The 17062-nt window shown below is 44.1% G+C and overlaps 1 protein-coding gene across 1 annotated transcript in view; it reads right to left on the reverse strand.

The window, feature by feature from the left end:
- Window positions 1–270: 270 nt before the first annotated feature.
- The window catches only part of LOC126249359 (sine oculis-binding protein homolog), a 296311-nt gene continuing 279519 nt past the window's right edge, over window positions 271–17062 (reverse strand). The window contains exon 4 of the mRNA XM_049951012.1: window positions 271–3897. Within this exon, the coding sequence (XP_049806969.1) occupies window positions 3715–3897 (183 nt within the window). The 3' untranslated portion in view covers window positions 271–3714. The remainder of the gene's footprint in view (window positions 3898–17062) is intronic.

Genomic DNA, 17062 nt, shown 5'->3' on the forward strand with positions numbered 1-17062 from the left:
CTATATTTTTTCAATATTTAGACAGAACTTTCGTGTAAATGACGTGTAATTTGAGTGTTTGTACGAAAATAATTATAACGCGTGTTTTGTGGCATCTAACCCATGCCATTCTAACTTTCTGAATTTCCAGTTCATCCAGATTTTTATAGTGTGTATGACTCAAGACTCCTACTCCGGATAAATGAGGTTCCACTGTACATCCATTTATATATACATATTTATATTGTTAGCAGTCCTCATCTACAAAATGGTATCGACTTTATTTACAGAGTTTATAAAAACTACAATGATGGAGTACACTTTTGTCTTATTTTAACAGTACAGGGACAGCTACATGAATATGAGATACGACAGACAGGACTAGACAACAAAATGTAAAATGAGGAATTTATAAATTAGTAATTCTTAACACTTATTTTCACATATATCTGTTACTGTCGAAACAGTGATAACTAATGTTTTATCTGCAGTATACTCGTACCAAAATTCATTTGTCTTTTGAATCAACTGGACGCTAGAAAATTACAATATAATACTTAAATATTATTTTATTCTCGTAAACACATGGCAGTAGTCAATGCGAACTAGAAGTAATATCTGTTTTAAAGGCAGTGTCAAGCAGCACGAAACTGAAGAGCAGATTACATTGTTTTATAAGATTACTGACGCTGTAAACGACTGATACTCCTGCTTTATCACAGATCTTATCTCAGGGTTTCTGCCTTACAACAGTATTAATTAAATTTTGAAGTTCTAAATAAAATATGTAACGTCTCTACATATGCCTTTTTATTGTGTACAGGTATAAGATCACTACTGAAAATTGTTCATGAACGGAAAACGATGCAGAATAATTCGAAAAAATGACATGTCGATGATACGAGAGCTTGAGTGATTAACTGCGATGCAGAAGGTAGCGGAATTACAGCATTCGTAAGAACGTTCGTGATTTATTTGTTAAGTCGACTTCATTAGCAAACTAAATCTTTCCTGGTTATAAACACAGAAAAAAGCTGCTACTCGCAAGAGAAACTATCACTTTCGTCTTAGGGAATGCTCCTATTAACTGAACTGTTCCGCATAAAAGCGAAACTAATTGGCATAGCTGTTAGTTTCACTCCAATTACGAACACACAGTAAAATCCTTAAACAGCTTCTGCACCATCTTCTACATGTCTGCGGAGATGACAGGACAGATCAATGAGTACCAGCTGAATTAAATTCAATAGGGTGAAATGCGCGGAAACATTGTGGATGATTTGAATGACATACAGTTACATGAGATTATATCAGTGAAGTACACTCGGAAAATACTGGACTCCGCTGCGGTAAATAAATTGTGACTGATGGAAAATTATGTGTACATGGGAATGGAACCTGAATTTTCTGCTTTTTTTCAGTCAGGAAACCCAACCATTAGGCTACCTGAACGCGCCTTCAGGCGTGACCAAAATTTTCGTTGTTACTGATGTTTCCACCTATTACTGTAGTAACTGCTACCGATAGATTCAGTATTTCTGGCCACATCTGGCCCTTGCCATTACATCTTCACTGATATCATATCCACTGCTTCTATCACTTTCGTCTCAGTGAACTCATTTCCGCTGGTATAAGAGTAAGTCGCGACCCTCCGACACATTAGTCCCCTGATGGCCATATTCCGGTGTAGAGACCCATCTACGTTTTTCCGGAAGTAATAAGAGGAAACATCAGTGCCAATGAAAGTTTAAGTCAAGAGTGGAGGCTCGCTCAGGTGATGCAATGGTTAGAGAATCTGCTCACAAAAAGGAGGAAATATGGGTTGCAGTACCGGTCTACCACAAACTGTCAGTAGTCACGATATATTCAGATCACTGAGTCGCATGTCGAAACTTATGCCTAACAAGAAACGATAACGCTTCATACTACTTTTGGCGTTTAGCTATTTGAGATACTTGAAAGACAGAGATCGGTGTAATACTGTTACACAGCTGGTGACACAACAGTCGTAAACAAACGAATTCAAAGCTGTATTAACTGTGAAACATTCTACCCATATGATTCGACTGATTCGTTAAGAAACATCGGATGTGGTCATGAGTGATGCTAGCAGGAACTAGAATGCAGTGGGCTGCATACTATCTAGCAGATTGCTGCCTAAGGCGTGAAAGTCGCTCTTTGTCAACAGCGACGTTTGTAGCTCGTATCTGCGACAACACAGCAAAAATGAGACTTTTTACTCGTAATCCGCGCGGCTAGGGGGTCGCCTCCATGGATTTCCGTCATGATTACTTTTGTCTCTCTTCATATCTGTTCGTGGCAGATATCCAACGACGCTACAGATCTTCATAGCTATAAGCGCCGGCGGCTGCCAATAGCCCATCCCTTCGGCAACAGACGTGACTTTGTACGCTGTAGGACCGTAGGCGCAACGTCTCGCAATGTTGTTTGTTATTCAGTGATCGCTACTGATTACCACGATCGCCAGTAGAGAAGATGTAGCTAGCTGCTGCAAAGACAGGCCTTGTCTCCTATGAATGCGATGCTCTGTTCGCTTGGTGGATGGCTGTTTCGGACACGTGTTTCCATCTGCAGTTTATTTTTCTCCAGTATACAAAAAAAAAACCTCGGAGATTTCAGAGGGTTAAAGAGGAAACATTAACTGCAGGTGAAAACCTGTGTCCAAACCCGTCATCCAGCAAGGCAACAGAGCATCACGTTCATAGGAGACAAGGCCTTTCTGTGCAGCAGCTACCTCCATCTTCTCCATTGGCGATCGTTGCCAGTCGCTATCAATGAATAACAAACAACATTGCGAGACTTCCCACCCATGGTACGTTAGTACACAAAGTCACGTTGTCTGCTGAAGGGGTGGCCTAATGGCAGGCGTCAGCACCTATAACTTCGAAGCTCCACAGAGCCGTTGGGTAACGTTCCTGGACACGGATTCCTATACTCCGTTTGTTGCTCAAAGCAGCCTCTACAAACCCTCGAAGTTTGTTGCAACATTTCTTGGACACCCTTTATGTTGAGGAAAGAGACAAATAAGTGAACGAATCACAGCACATTAAACTCTATGGACTCGGATTTAGATTCCAACAGCACATAATTTCTTAACCTGAAGCATGTGAGGAGAAAGAAGTTTTCCTTTGCTGCTTTTTAGTATAATTATTTTCTTTAAAGAAATGCCCTATCTGAATTTCATTGATTGGTTGAATTAAACTCCAAATACTCCATTTAATATTTCAGTAAAGTTTTTTTACGATGAACTGTCGTCTGTTCAGCTTAGAGATACTTCTAGCTTCGGGGAAACCGAACTATTTCTGGTGCTTGTGAGCGCTGTAACTGGCATTGTGTGCGGGCAGATTTTATTATAAGGAAACCGTTTGCTGCCGAATCACTTTAAAGGAAAACGCAGCTGGTTGCCTGCTATGTGCTTGGCAGTGTCAGTCTTCTGCTAGGATGTGATAAGCTGTGTCGTGTGGTGTTCTATGGTTATTACAGGTTTACCTCAGCTCTTATCGTAGTTAATGCAGTATCTGAGTGTGGAAGTGGAAAATTTGCAGGAGGCGCCTCGAACACTGCACTTGCCGGCACTATGCAGGGACTTGGGCGTGATGGTAGCAGAAACTGGTGAGTGTGTTTCATCAGCGCAAGCACTTCCTATAATGTGTGAAATTTAAAGTGTCTGTGTCAAATTAAGTTTTACGACGAAAGATAATCGGAAATCTCAGGTCATACACGAACGGATTTTCTCTCTGCCAAGGGATCGTCTTCGGGAATTGTTTCCGTGAGTCTCTTCCTCTTGCGTAGCGGCCTGTCGGAACCGTGTCGTGGTTGCTGTGGCGGTGCTGGAGGTGGCGGAGGCGAAGTCGACGGCGGCGCGGGTGGTGGAGGCGGCGGTGGCGGTGGCGGCGGCGGCGGCGGCGGTGGAGGGGGCGGCGGAGGCGGCGGCGACGTACGGGGCGGAGAGCAGAGGCCGCTGCGTCGGGAGGCAGATTTACGGTCCGGTGCAAACAGCGGCAACGGGATGGGGATGGGGACCGGGATGGGCAGAGGGATGAGCACGGGGTAGGGCACCATGACGGTCACCGGCGGCAGCAGCGGCGGTGGCGGGGGTCCGGGACGCGGCAGCCCGAAGGCGCGCGTGGGGGGCGGCGGTGGCGGGCGCGGGGGCAGCGGCAGCGGGGGCGGAGGGTCGCCGAACAGCAGCGACTTCGGCGGCGGCGGTGGCTGCGGCTGAGGGAAAGCAGGCCCCAGCAGAGGAGGCGGGGGCGGCGGCGGCCGCGGCGGCAGCGCCAGCGGCGGGGGTGACGACGAGCTCCGTGGCGGCGCGCCGCAGCCAGCCGTCCTCGCACCGCGGCGAGACCGCCACTGGCGCCGCGGCGTCTTGGCCTCCATCTGAGCAGACAGACACACACAAGTGTCACTCGGCGTCTCTCCGTGCAGTCAAACGACATTGCCGTACCGTGTGCGAGAAGTTTAAACAGAAAGCACAGATTAAGACCTGGACAGATACGAAGCTTTCTGCCCCCGCAGCTCTGGCAGCCACGGCCATCCGAGGAAGGCCACACTGAGATCAGCCGGCCACGCGACTGCCGCTGGTGCCTCAGCTGCTACATTGTGAAAGGGGGCAAAAACCACAACAGTATTCAGTTTGCTGGCGTCGTGCAGACTATTTCCAAACGCCACGTAAGATACGTACTTAGCATAATAATGAGTAATTCTGAAGAAGAATGACTAATCTCCATTCTGAAACTGCCAAACACTCCAGAGAAAACACGATGTTGGGTGTATGATATTAATCTGATGAGACATTCTGCATTGGACTGGTATCTCATGGAGATTTAACATGGCTCCACCCCTCCTCCCACTAACAGCCTTTTTCTATTAAGTACACCTTCAAGCCAGCCATCTGTTAACTATAACATATAGTTAATATTCACAGGAAATCACATATGACGTTAGAATGTCTTATATCTGATGGGTACGCCAGATAGCTACTGAGAACAGTCAGTAATTCTAGGAAGTCTCCTGTATTACAGGTAAGGGGAAAACCGCTCCATGAACTCTGAACTGCAAACGAACCATGAGATGTCTACAAGCATGTTGATCAGATTCCTTAAATTCGCACCCACTATGTTCGGAAATAAAACATTGCAAAATACTCAACAAATGTAACGAACTGGGAACAATGTAGCCACAGTTGCAGCATCTAAATATATCTTGACAGGCAGGAAATTATACTTGTATTTTATGGCTTACAGCCATTGAGTATGCAGGTTATTGGATGTTATGCAGGTTATTGGACAAAATCGATTATAACCGGTTTCTTATTTCCAGATAAGGTAAGGACAGTAGTAGCGCAGGGTTCCTACGAGCGTAGATAACGATCTTATCTCAAGGTCACAGATAAGATACGATGGTATCACAATACTCTTCCAGTGCTAGGCTACATACTAGGGATCCTTATATTAATCGCAGAATATCTGAGTGACCACCATCAAACGTTCATTTCTGAGGAAGAGGATGTGGAACAAAAATGGAAAAAATTCAGAAACATCGTCCAGTACGCCTTAGATAAGTTCGTACCGACTAAGGTCCAAAGCGAGGGGAAAGATCCACCGTGGTATAACAATCATGTACGAAAGGTACTACGGAAACAAAGAAAGCTTCATCATAGGTTTAAGAGTAGTCGAATCATAGCTGATAAGGAAAAGCTGAACGAAGCGAAAAAGAGCGTAAAGAGAGCAATGAGAGAAGCATTCAACGAATTCGAACATAAAACATTGGCAAACAATCTAAACAAGAACCCTAAAAAGTTTTGGTCATATGTAAAATCGGTAAGCGGATCTAAATCCCCTATTCAGTCACTCGTTGACCACGATGGCACCGAAACAGAGGACGACCGAAGAAAGGCAGAAATACTGAATTCAGTGTTCCGAAACTGTTTCACTGCGGAAAATCGTAACACGGTCCCTGACTTCAGCCGTCGCACGGACGCCAAAATGGAAACTATTGAAATAAACGATATCGGAATTGAAAAACAACTGCTATCACTTAGTAGCGGAAAAGCATCCGGACCAGACGAGATACCCGTAAGATTCTACAGTGATTATGCTAAAGAACTTGCCCCCTTTCTATCAGCAATTTATCGTAGATCTCTGGAAGAACGTAAAGTACCTAGCGACTGGAAGAAAGCGCAGGTCGTTCCCATTTTCAAGAAGGGTCATAAATCAGATGCGAATAATTATAGGCCTATTTCGCTTACGTCAATCTGTTGTAGAATAATGGAACATGTTTTATGTTCTCGTATTATGACGTTCTTAGATAATACAAATCTCCTTCATCATAACCAACATGGATTCCGCAAACAGAGATCATGTGAAACTCAGCTCGCTCTATTTGTCCAAGAAATTCACAGTGCCGTAGACACTGGCGAGCAGATTGATGCCGTATTCCTGGACTTCAGGAAGGCATTTGATACGGTTCCGCACTTACGTTTAGTGAAAAAAATACGAGCTTACGGAATATCGGACCAGGTTTGTGATTGGATTCAGGATTTCCTAGAAGAAAGAACACAACATGTCATTCTTAACGGTTCAAAATCTGCAGGATGTAGAGGTAATTTCGGGAGTACCGCAAGGAAGCGTGATAGGACCTTTATTGTTTACAATATACATAAATGACTTAGTTGACAACATCGGTAGCTCCGTGAGGCTATTTGCAGATGACACGGTTGTCTACAAGAAAGTAGCAACATCAGAAGACTCGTACGTACTCCAGGAAGACCTGCATAGGATTAATGAATGGTGCGACAGCTGGCAGCTTTCCCTAAACGTAGATAAATGTAATATAATGCGCATACGTAGGGGCAGAAATCCATTCCAGTACGATTATGCCATAGGTGGTAAATCATTGGAAGCGGTAACGACCGTAAAATACTTAGGAGTTACTATCCGGAGCGATCTGAAGTGGAATGATCACATAAAACAAATAGTGGGAAAAGCAGGCGCCAGGTTGAGATTCATAGGAAGAATTCTAAGAAAATGTGACTCATCGACGAAAGAAGTAGCTTACAAAACGCTTGTTCGTCCGATTCTTGAGTATTGCTCATCAGTATGGGACCCTTACCAGGTTGGATTAATAGAAGAGATAGACATGATCCAGCGAAAAGCAGCGCGATTCGTCATGGGGATATTTAGTCAGCGCGAGAGCGTTACGGAGATGCTGAACAAGCTCCAGTGGCGGACACTTCAAGAAAGGCGTTACGCAATACGGAGAGGTTTATTATCGAAATTACGAGAGAGCACATTCCGGGAAGAGATGGGCAACATATTACTACCGCCCACATATATCTCGCGTAATGATCACAACGAAAAGATCCGAGAAATTAGAGCAAATTCGGAGACTTACAAGCAGTCGTTCTTCCCACGCACAATTCGTGAATGGAACAGGGAAGGGGGGATCAGATAGTGGTACAATAAGTACCCTCCGCCACACACCGTAAGGTGGCTCGCGGAGTATAGATGTAGATGTAGATGTAGAAGGTCAACCCCCCCCCCCCATGCCCCCACCTCTCCTCCCCGGGGAATCACTGGCAATTGCTCTCGGTCACTCAGGGGAACCCCTGTCCTACGCATGTACTTTAGGCAATTGGACTAGTTGTATTCAAGGTCATGCCGTAACTCGGTATGGGTCAAGTGCTCTTGTTTAATTTCAGTTGGTGGGAAATACCTCCTATCTCTCAGTCATTGGAAGCACATTAAAATCATGAGAAAACCCTCTGTTTCCCTCCCCCCTCCACTGTACCAGTAAGATTCACCTTCCCCTTCCCCTCCAAATCCTTTGGAGCTATTTCAGTTGTGTAGGCCTCTTCATTCCAGGCCTGTAAATCATGCGAAGTTCGGGTTTCTTATAAAGGAATTATTATTAACAGTAATCTATAGTAAAGGGTTCAAATGGCTCTGAGCACTATGGGACTCAACTGCTGAGGTCATTAGTCCCCTAGAACTTAGGACTAGTTAAACCTAACTAACCTAAGGACATCACAAACATCCATGCCCGAGGCAGGATTCGAACCTGCGAGCGTGGCGGTCCTGCGTTTCCAGACTGCAGCGCCTTTAACCGCACGGCCACTTCGGCCGGCTTAATAGTAAAGGGTTTGTAAATAATAACAATGATATAACAAATTAACTAGTGGCGCGCTACTAAGAATTTTTTGCAATACAATTAGTTAACACTATTGTCTAATTTTTTATTAACAGTTTTTTCTTTTGTTTTTGGTGGCATGTATACAGCAGCTTTTTTACAGTTTTTTTGGTGGTTCATTTACAAAGCTATTTGTTTCGCATATAAAATAATTTGCATAGCTAATGTGTATGACGTACATACACTGATTTATTCAGAGAGATAATAATTTCTTCTGATATACATTACTACTACTATCAGGTAACTAAAAGCTGAAATACTGTGTTTACCATAGATGTTTTTTGTTTGTTCATTCTGTATACGATATTTACATTTTAATCATTTTCTTTCTATACACGCCGACGGCCTTGCCGCAGTGGTAACAACGGTACGCATCAGATCACCAAAGTTAAGCGCTGTCAGGCTTGGCTAGCACTTGACTGGGGAACCAACTGGTCTGCTGAGTGCTGTTGGCAAGTGAGGTGTACTCAGCCCTTGTGAGGCAAATTGAGGAGCTACTTGACTGGGAGATAGTGACACTGGTCTCGTAAACTGACAACGGCCAGGACAGCTATGTGCTGACTACGTGCCCCTCCATATCTGCATTCCGTGACGTCTATGGGCTGAGGATGATACGGCGGTCGGTCAGTAGCGTTGTTTCTTCCGAGGCCTATTTAGACGTTTTTCACAGCACTTACATTTTCGTTCTGATCATTCTATATACAATATTTACATTTTAATCAGTGATCAGTCTCTATACATTTTTCTAAGTGAGGACTAGCAGCATCAATTTAAAAAATACCACCTTCCCCCTCCACACACACACAAACCCACGCATGCACACATTTGTATTCAGTATTTACAGCCACATAGCGTGGACATGATTTGCAAGCACACATGGCGTGATGGCACACACATTCACACACACAAATAGTTATGACAAGTGGTCCATTCAACTGTTTTGCACACTCCCACACACACACAACCACTATTTACAAATAAATGAAAACATAGCCACACTCTCAAGCACTGAATGAAGAGTTTGCATACGGGAGGCTCCCAATCCTGCCCTCATAAAAGATACATTTGTCGTAATGTCGAGACAGTTCCACTTTCAGTTGCAGTGCAGTGTGTACCTCCTGGCGCACCACAAGTGTTGTGGCGCCAACATCCTCGAACAGGCACCTCGATAATCTTTGAGGTCACATGATGCACATCCTTAGTCCGCCTCTGGGTGGCAGCTGCATCTATGCGGTATGCGTACATTTTCGACCTGAGCCCCATAAACTCGACAATCTGCAAACGATTCTCCTCGCCTATCGTCAGGCCGATAATTTTTTTGTGGTGTTATTCGATACGGATTATCGGCTGCGTATGCAGACGTGTCGAATTTTTCGGGATTGTAATTACTTCATATGAATCGCAGCCGTTCACACAGTAGATGAAACTGACTGTATCCGTATACGTTCAGCTTTGAAAACTGATAGTGGACTTGGTACATGTCGAGTTTGGAGAGATGCAGAAGACACGTAGCGATATAGACAAGCTTCGTGAACTGCACTGAAACCGAGGCCAATTCCACGGCGAATTGTCCTCTACTGAAGGTGTTGGTCCACTTGAAATTTGGTCAAATTCTGTAATCCCGTCCACCAAAACAACTCCCTCCTCTACGCCACAGGTAAACTAAATGAATTTCGCTGTGTTCCCAAACTTTTTCCATTGTTTTCCCAAAAAATGAGTTGTTGATTAATTTGTAAAAATCTTTTTCAAAGTCACAAATCCCAAGAGGTGTTTACATCTTTGTACTCCATCAACCAGTGACATTGCTTGAAGGATATGTCACAGGTGATGCTAACAAGTTCCAGCCTTAATCTGAGACATTGCTGGTGTCTTCAACCAGCACATTTGTGTTTATGTGTATCGTGCAAATGGGTGGGATATGTCAGTTCTGCCCTCAGAACATATTCCTCACGAGAATCATCGGCGAAATCATGCATCTTCCCCTTCAATCTGGCTGTTTCCTCTTTGGACATTCATCATAACCCTCCAAATGGCAGCCTTCGTTGCATGGCATAACCAAGAGGTTGTTCAGATCTAAGTACAGGATATAACTTAAATCGTCAGGTGGCCCGTACTCCTCCTTGCTCATTTGCAGGTTATTCTCTTTGGCAACCGGTGCAGGCACTGTCAAACTCCCCCATCAAGCTCGCGTTCGAAGAAGAGCAGCATGTCAACATCAATCAACAGTTCGATACCGACGCATTCTTCTTAGCATAGCATGTGATGAAGGCTCTGGCGCGGTGTAATAGAAGGCAGGATCCAGAATGAATCTGCCTAGACATCGACTCCGGAATTCCTCAAAAATATCTATGAACAGGTGCACATTTGTGTTTATGTGAAACTTATCATATTCCCCTAAATCAGAAATGCCGAACTACTGCCAAACATTCACCGCATGTTCATACTCCACATCCGTTATGGTAGTGCCAGATAGTTTACTGGAGAATGTGGTTATGTTAGGCAACGTGATTTGGTGGAGTCTTTCCATCAAATCCAAGTACTCATATGGAAAGACCCCCTTATTCATCACAAGCTGAAAATTTTCATCATCAGGATATGACGCTGTGGTGTTGCCTATATCTTCCTGTCCCAAGTTTCTGAAGAAACGCTCACTCGAAATGTAGCATATCCAGGAAGCGGAGAAGTAATTTTGGGTGGGTCGCTTGGAAAAAGAAATGCACTCTTCACTGGCGTCAGGTATGACACAGACCCTATCATCTTTCAAGCCAAAATCACCCAAATGCTGAACAAGGAATTGAGCATCACACCCACTCATATTATGGTAGAAGACGGTGTGTGTTGTGTCAGTTGATATTTCGTTGCATGTTTTGTGAGCTGCGAGGTGGAACTTCCCCATCCGGTGACAGTGGACTCTACTTGCAGTTTGCTCTTTTCTAACCAACGGTAACCCAAAAATATGACAGTCAATTGCCTTCTTGTATAATGCGTCGTTCTCCTGCGAGCAGATCATGTGAATGTTGTTGCGAAGAATCCCATGGCTCTGAGCACTATGGGACTGAACATCTGAGGTCATCAGTCCCCTAGAACTTAGAACTACTTAAACCTAACTAACCTAAGGACATCACACAAATCCATGCCCGAGGCAGGATTCGAACCTGCGACCGTAGCGGTCGCGCGGTTCCAGACTGAAGCACCTAGAACCGCTCGGCCACAACGGCCGGCAAGTTTTTCGACTTTAAAAAACAGCCATCTAGCAGGATTATCACTAACGTATGATTCGATTTTGTTGAAGTTAGAGTCATATGAGCATACATCTTGATATGGTGCCACATATTTGCTGTTCCGTAAGGTTGTAAGAGATGCATTGGCTTCGGCTTCACAGCGCATTGCAGCGGCTAGGAGGCACTCGAAGTCAGCGTATATGATGAAGGGACATGGATGCTGGTGGTGGATGTTCTTAAACTTTAGCAACTTTTTAACCTCGGTGAGCATTTCCACACATACCATTTCTTTCGTTTCTCTGCCACGTGATGACTGGGTGTTCTGTGATGTCCTTAGGTTAGTTAGGTTTAAGTAGTTCTAAGTTCTAGGGGACTGATGACCATAGATGTTAAGTCCCAAAGTGCTCAGAGCCATTTGAACCATTTCTTTCGTAAAGCAGTCAATAAGATGACTTTCTAGATACTCACTCTAGGTAAAAGAATTGAGCCATCTATGTCAAAAATCATTTGCACCTTTATCTTTGGATGGTCCGCAGCTCGTGGTCGTGCGGTAGCGTTCTCGCTTCCCGCGCCCGGGTTCCCGGGTTCGATTCCCGGGGGGGGTCAGGGATTTTCTCTGCCTCGTGATGACTGGGTGTTGTGTGCTGTCCTTAGGTTAGTTAGGTTTAAATAGTTCTAAGTTCTAGGGGACTGATGACCATAGATGTTCAGTCCCATAGTGCTCAGAGCCATTTTTATCTTTGGACATTTTTGTGGACACGCATTTGATCCACATCTAGTGTTGCTTCTTGCCCTCTGGGTATAGCAGCAAATCTACATGTTTGGGACGCTGACCGGCAAATTTTTAAAAGTAGAGGGGTCCAACTATTATATGCACTAATTCTTTCTGCACAGTGTTCTCCTCATCATCTTTTTTCGTCTTCCTATCATCAACATCCTGGACATAAACGTGAATTGAATAATCAGCAAACCAGAAGTGACCATGTAAAGCAATATTTATCCCCCTCATCCGAATTCTGGACATTAATGCATGCTTTATAAGCAGTAATATCTTTAGGATCGGAGATGAAACTGGACAATTAATGCGTGCTATTTTAGCAGCAATATCTTCGGATGAGAGATCAAACTGGGCGGCCCATTAAGTGGATCAAAGACATGCAAGTATGCATTAAGGTGAAGTACTCGGCTGGGCTCCTTAACAAACCCTCTTTCCCGAATTTCAGAAAAATGGCGTAGAATGAAGCTGTTGGTAAAAATTCTGAACCATTCAGCAGTTTACTCACCCCACTATATCATACCAGTAGCTCCCAAAATTTAGACGATGTTCTTTTCCCCAACAGCATCACTGCACTCTTTCGTGAGAGGGGGCGACGGGCATAAGTATACTGTACAAAACTGCCTTACACTTAATAGCGCGATACTTTATCGATGAATCTGGGGAGCTCATTTTCCAAAATGGCTTCGCAAGCATTAAAGAGAGTCTCAAGGTGTCGATACCCAGCATTAGTTGTTATCAGTGTGAGCTTCTCAGCTCCTGTCCCCAAATGCGCCAGCAGTCACGGAGTAATAAAATTCTGCCATGTGATTTACTGATGATATGTAACAGAGCAGGCTGTAGGGGTGCTGCTGCTAGATACATGGCGATGTCATAATGATGTCCGATGCCGACGATTGCGAGATGATCTAGGGTGCAAAGAAAGTGGCTGCATTGACAAAAGAGCTTATGTCCGATGGTGACGACTGCGAGGTGATCCAGGGTGCAAAGAAAGTGGCTGCATTGGCAAACGTGCTTGTGTCATCATTAACGTGGTATGGGCTGATGACTGCAGCTCATTAGCCAGTGCAGCCATGCTGTCCGCGTCATGCACAATCTCACAGTTGTCGTGAACCTTTGTTTCCGGTGGGAGGAAGAGGGGCACTCGATGATAATATTACAATGGATGTTGATATGCAGGATAAGATATTGCGAGGCATTATGGCAAACAACTTGTGACGAGAGGCTCGTGAACCTACTCAGACGCTGCTAATTTTGAATGTAAGTAAAAAAAAAAAAAAATAAAAAATAAAAAATAAAAAAAACTAAAAATTATTGCTATAGATTTTTGCATACATCTTTTTTATACATGATTATTATTTATATTTTTTTGGTTCTTTGCAGATGTGAAGGGCGTGTACAGACCCGAGCTTGCATCTATCACAACAACTCGATGGCCTGCCACAATGATGATGTGTTTGTCACCCCAACTCGGTTCGTCAACGATGTATTCACCATGCACGCAAACACCACCACAGCCCGATACATCAGCAACATGGTAAGGGAGCTGACACCATCTCGTTTGTCAGTACAGCCACTGTGCCCTAGACCATCTTGCAATCGTCACCATCGGACATCATTACATCACCATAGACCTGGCAGCAGCAGCTGGGCTCCAGATTATCAGGTAAATCGCGCGGCCACATTGGACCACTCTGAGTTTGCTGGTGCTTTTGGAGACAGGAGCTCAGAAGCTCGTATTGACATCACTAATGCTGGGAACCGACGTCCTGAGACTTTCATTAATACTTCTGAAGCCGTTCTGGAAAGGGAGCCACCTGGGTTCGTCAACGACCCGCAGAACAGCGCCACTAGGTGTAAGGTAGTATTGTATTGTGAACTCGCTCACGTCTCGAAAGAGGACACTCATGCTGTTGAGGAAAAAAGCATCGTCCAAATTTGAGGGGCTAATGATGTATTGCGGGATGAGTCAATCGCAGAGTGATAGGGAATTTTTACCAAGAGCATCTTATTGCGCCAATCTTCCGAAGGCGTTCAGCGAGCACTCCACCTTAATGTATACTTGAATTTTATCCCTGTTCCGAAAGATTTTACAGCTAAGAAAAGAATGCATTTATGTCCAGAATTTAGACAAGGGAGTGAATATTGCTTTGCATGGTCGCTTCTAGCTTGCAATATAATTATAGTGTTAATCCTGAGCATACTACTACATATCAAACATCCTATGTCTGCGGTATTACAATTTCAAAAGCTTTTCATTCACCGTAAAACTCCAGGACCTACCAAAATTCTGGAGATAGAACCCTGAGTATTAAATTTACGTCTATGGCTAAGATGATGATATCAAGCCACAAGAAGATGACTAGGCCCACACTGTGCAGAAAGAAGTAAAGCATAAAGTAGTTGAACCCCTCTACTTTTAAAAATTAGCCTGTCAGTGCCCCACACATGTAGATATGTAAATTTGTTAGTGCTCTTCGAGAGTGAAAAGCAGCACTATGTTTGGATCAAAAAGATGTCCTGCCTACTTTCCTCACAATTTTCAAAAAATAAAGATGCAAGGTATTTTTGCCGTAGATGCCTCAATTCTTGTACTAAGAGATAGTATCTAGAAAGACACTTTATTGACTGCTCTACGCAAGAAACGGTTTTTGTGGAAATGCCTATTGAGGATAAAAGATAAGTTTGAGAACACCCAGTGTTGGAATCGATGGACCTTCACCTCATATATGCTGACTTTGAGTGCCTCCTAGCTCATGTAGTGTGTGGTGAAGGTGGCTCCAGTGCCTCCCACGCAACCTTCACAGAACTGCACGTGCTGAACACGGCTTCGTACCAAGTTGTATGCTCATAAGTCTCTAACCTCAACAAAGTCGAATCATACGTCCAAGGGTAGTTCTGTGAGATGGCTGCTCTCTGAGCTCAATAAACGTGGGTGGGAAGTTGATGAGACAGATCGCAAAAACAGTCAAATGAGTGACTCTCAGGAGACTGTTGCATTATACAGGTAGGCATATTTGTAGGTTGCCGTTGGATAGAAAAGCAGGAACTCTACGTAAGGACTGCTGCCATCTAACAGGGAAGTTCCACAGTGGAATTCAAAACGGAAACAACTTGGAATATCAGCTGCCATAACATACATCCATATTCTTTGATAATTTGAGCGGATGTGATGCTCGCTTCTTTGTTGAGCACTTGGATGATATCAGCTTGAAAGCTGATAAGATCAGTGTCATACCAGAGAGCGTTGCTGAAAGGAACTCCTCCGAATTTTGTATTCTGTTCTCAGAATCGGTTGAAGTTTTACATATCAAGCATACTATTCAGTCGACTTTCCCAATTCGCTGATACAAGTTGCAGCCCTCTGCTACTAGATGGTTCCGAAATGTAGGGTGTAACATGGTGATGTATAATGTTACTATGTCGATGCATGAGAGACCGCGTGCGGTGATGGAGATTCTAACTGCAGAAAACGTGCCTCCAACTGAAATCCTTAAAAGAATGAAATCTGTCTACGGCGATCATTGTATCCACATCAGTAATGTGCGACGTTGAGTTATTAGTAATCCTAATGAAAGAAACCGTGATGTTAACCTCATTTGTGTGTTACAGAGCTTAGAGTGGACAACCATGTACGGCAACTGCCGAGACACTTTCGAATCGGGTTGATGAAGTCATCTGAGAAAATCGTCAGACAACACAGGAACAGCTCTCAGGTTAGTGTGGCGCATCACAAGAGCGTGGACAGGACACCACTGCAGAACTGCAACACAGAAAACAGTGTGTATCGTGGGTACCTCTAGATCATTACTGAAGGGAAATAGGGGAGACTGGACATCTCTCAACAACTTCTTTTGCGTTTTGTGCATGAAGGTGATGGGTTACTTAACAATATAGTGATAGGTGATGAAAGCTGGGTTCACCATTTTGACCCTGAAAATACGAGAGTATCGGTGGAGTTCCACCACAAAAGATCGCCGAAGCCAAAAAAAGTTCTCGACTGTGCCATTAGCAGGCAGTCTTAATCTCACAGCATTCAAGGTGTGGTGCATTTGGAATTATTGCCTGAAACTATCATCATAAACTCTACAAGGTATTGCGAGACATTCTGGAAACTAAAAGCGCAAATCCGAAGAGTTCGTCCACACAAGGGGCATCCTCTCCTTCAGTATAACAATACGAGACAACACACAAGCGCTGCGACATCTGCAACAAGCCGACGCCTTTGGATGACTGTCACTGATGATTCTCCACACAGTCCCAATTCGGCCCCATACAATTTTCATCTGTTTACAAAACCTGAAAGAACACTATCGAGAGCTTCGCTTTGATAGGGCGATACAGTGCAAGTAGAGGTGAGGTTGCGGCTCTATCAACAAAGTCAAACATTCTACAGTGACGTTATCAATAAACTGGTCACTCACTGGGAGAAATATGTTCGTTACTGGGGTGACTATATTGAGAAATAAATATATAGACAAGAAGAATAGTCCGCAGCTCGTGGTCGTGCGGTAGCGTTCTCGCTTCCCACGCCCGGGTTCTCGGGTTCGATTCCCGGCGGGCTCAGGGATTTTCTCCTCCTCGTGATGACTGGGTGTTGTGTGCTGTCCTTAGGTTAGTTAGGTTTAAGTAGTTCTAAGTTCTAGGGGACTGATGACCATAGATGTTAAGTCCCATAGTGCTCAGAGCCTTTTGAACCATTTGAACAAGGAGAATAAAGATGTAGAAAGTTGATAAAGATTATTTTATTTAAAAAGCGCAGTTTTGACACAAAAAATTTCTTTCCAGTACACCCTCGTACATTTCATTTTCCACACGAATCAAGCCAAAAATAAATCTCCACTTCCGGTAAACTATCAGTCACAGCTGTAACAGA

Source organism: Schistocerca nitens, chromosome 3 (assembly GCF_023898315.1).
Source record: "Schistocerca nitens isolate TAMUIC-IGC-003100 chromosome 3, iqSchNite1.1, whole genome shotgun sequence".
NCBI classification, from domain to species: domain Eukaryota; kingdom Metazoa; phylum Arthropoda; class Insecta; order Orthoptera; family Acrididae; genus Schistocerca; species Schistocerca nitens.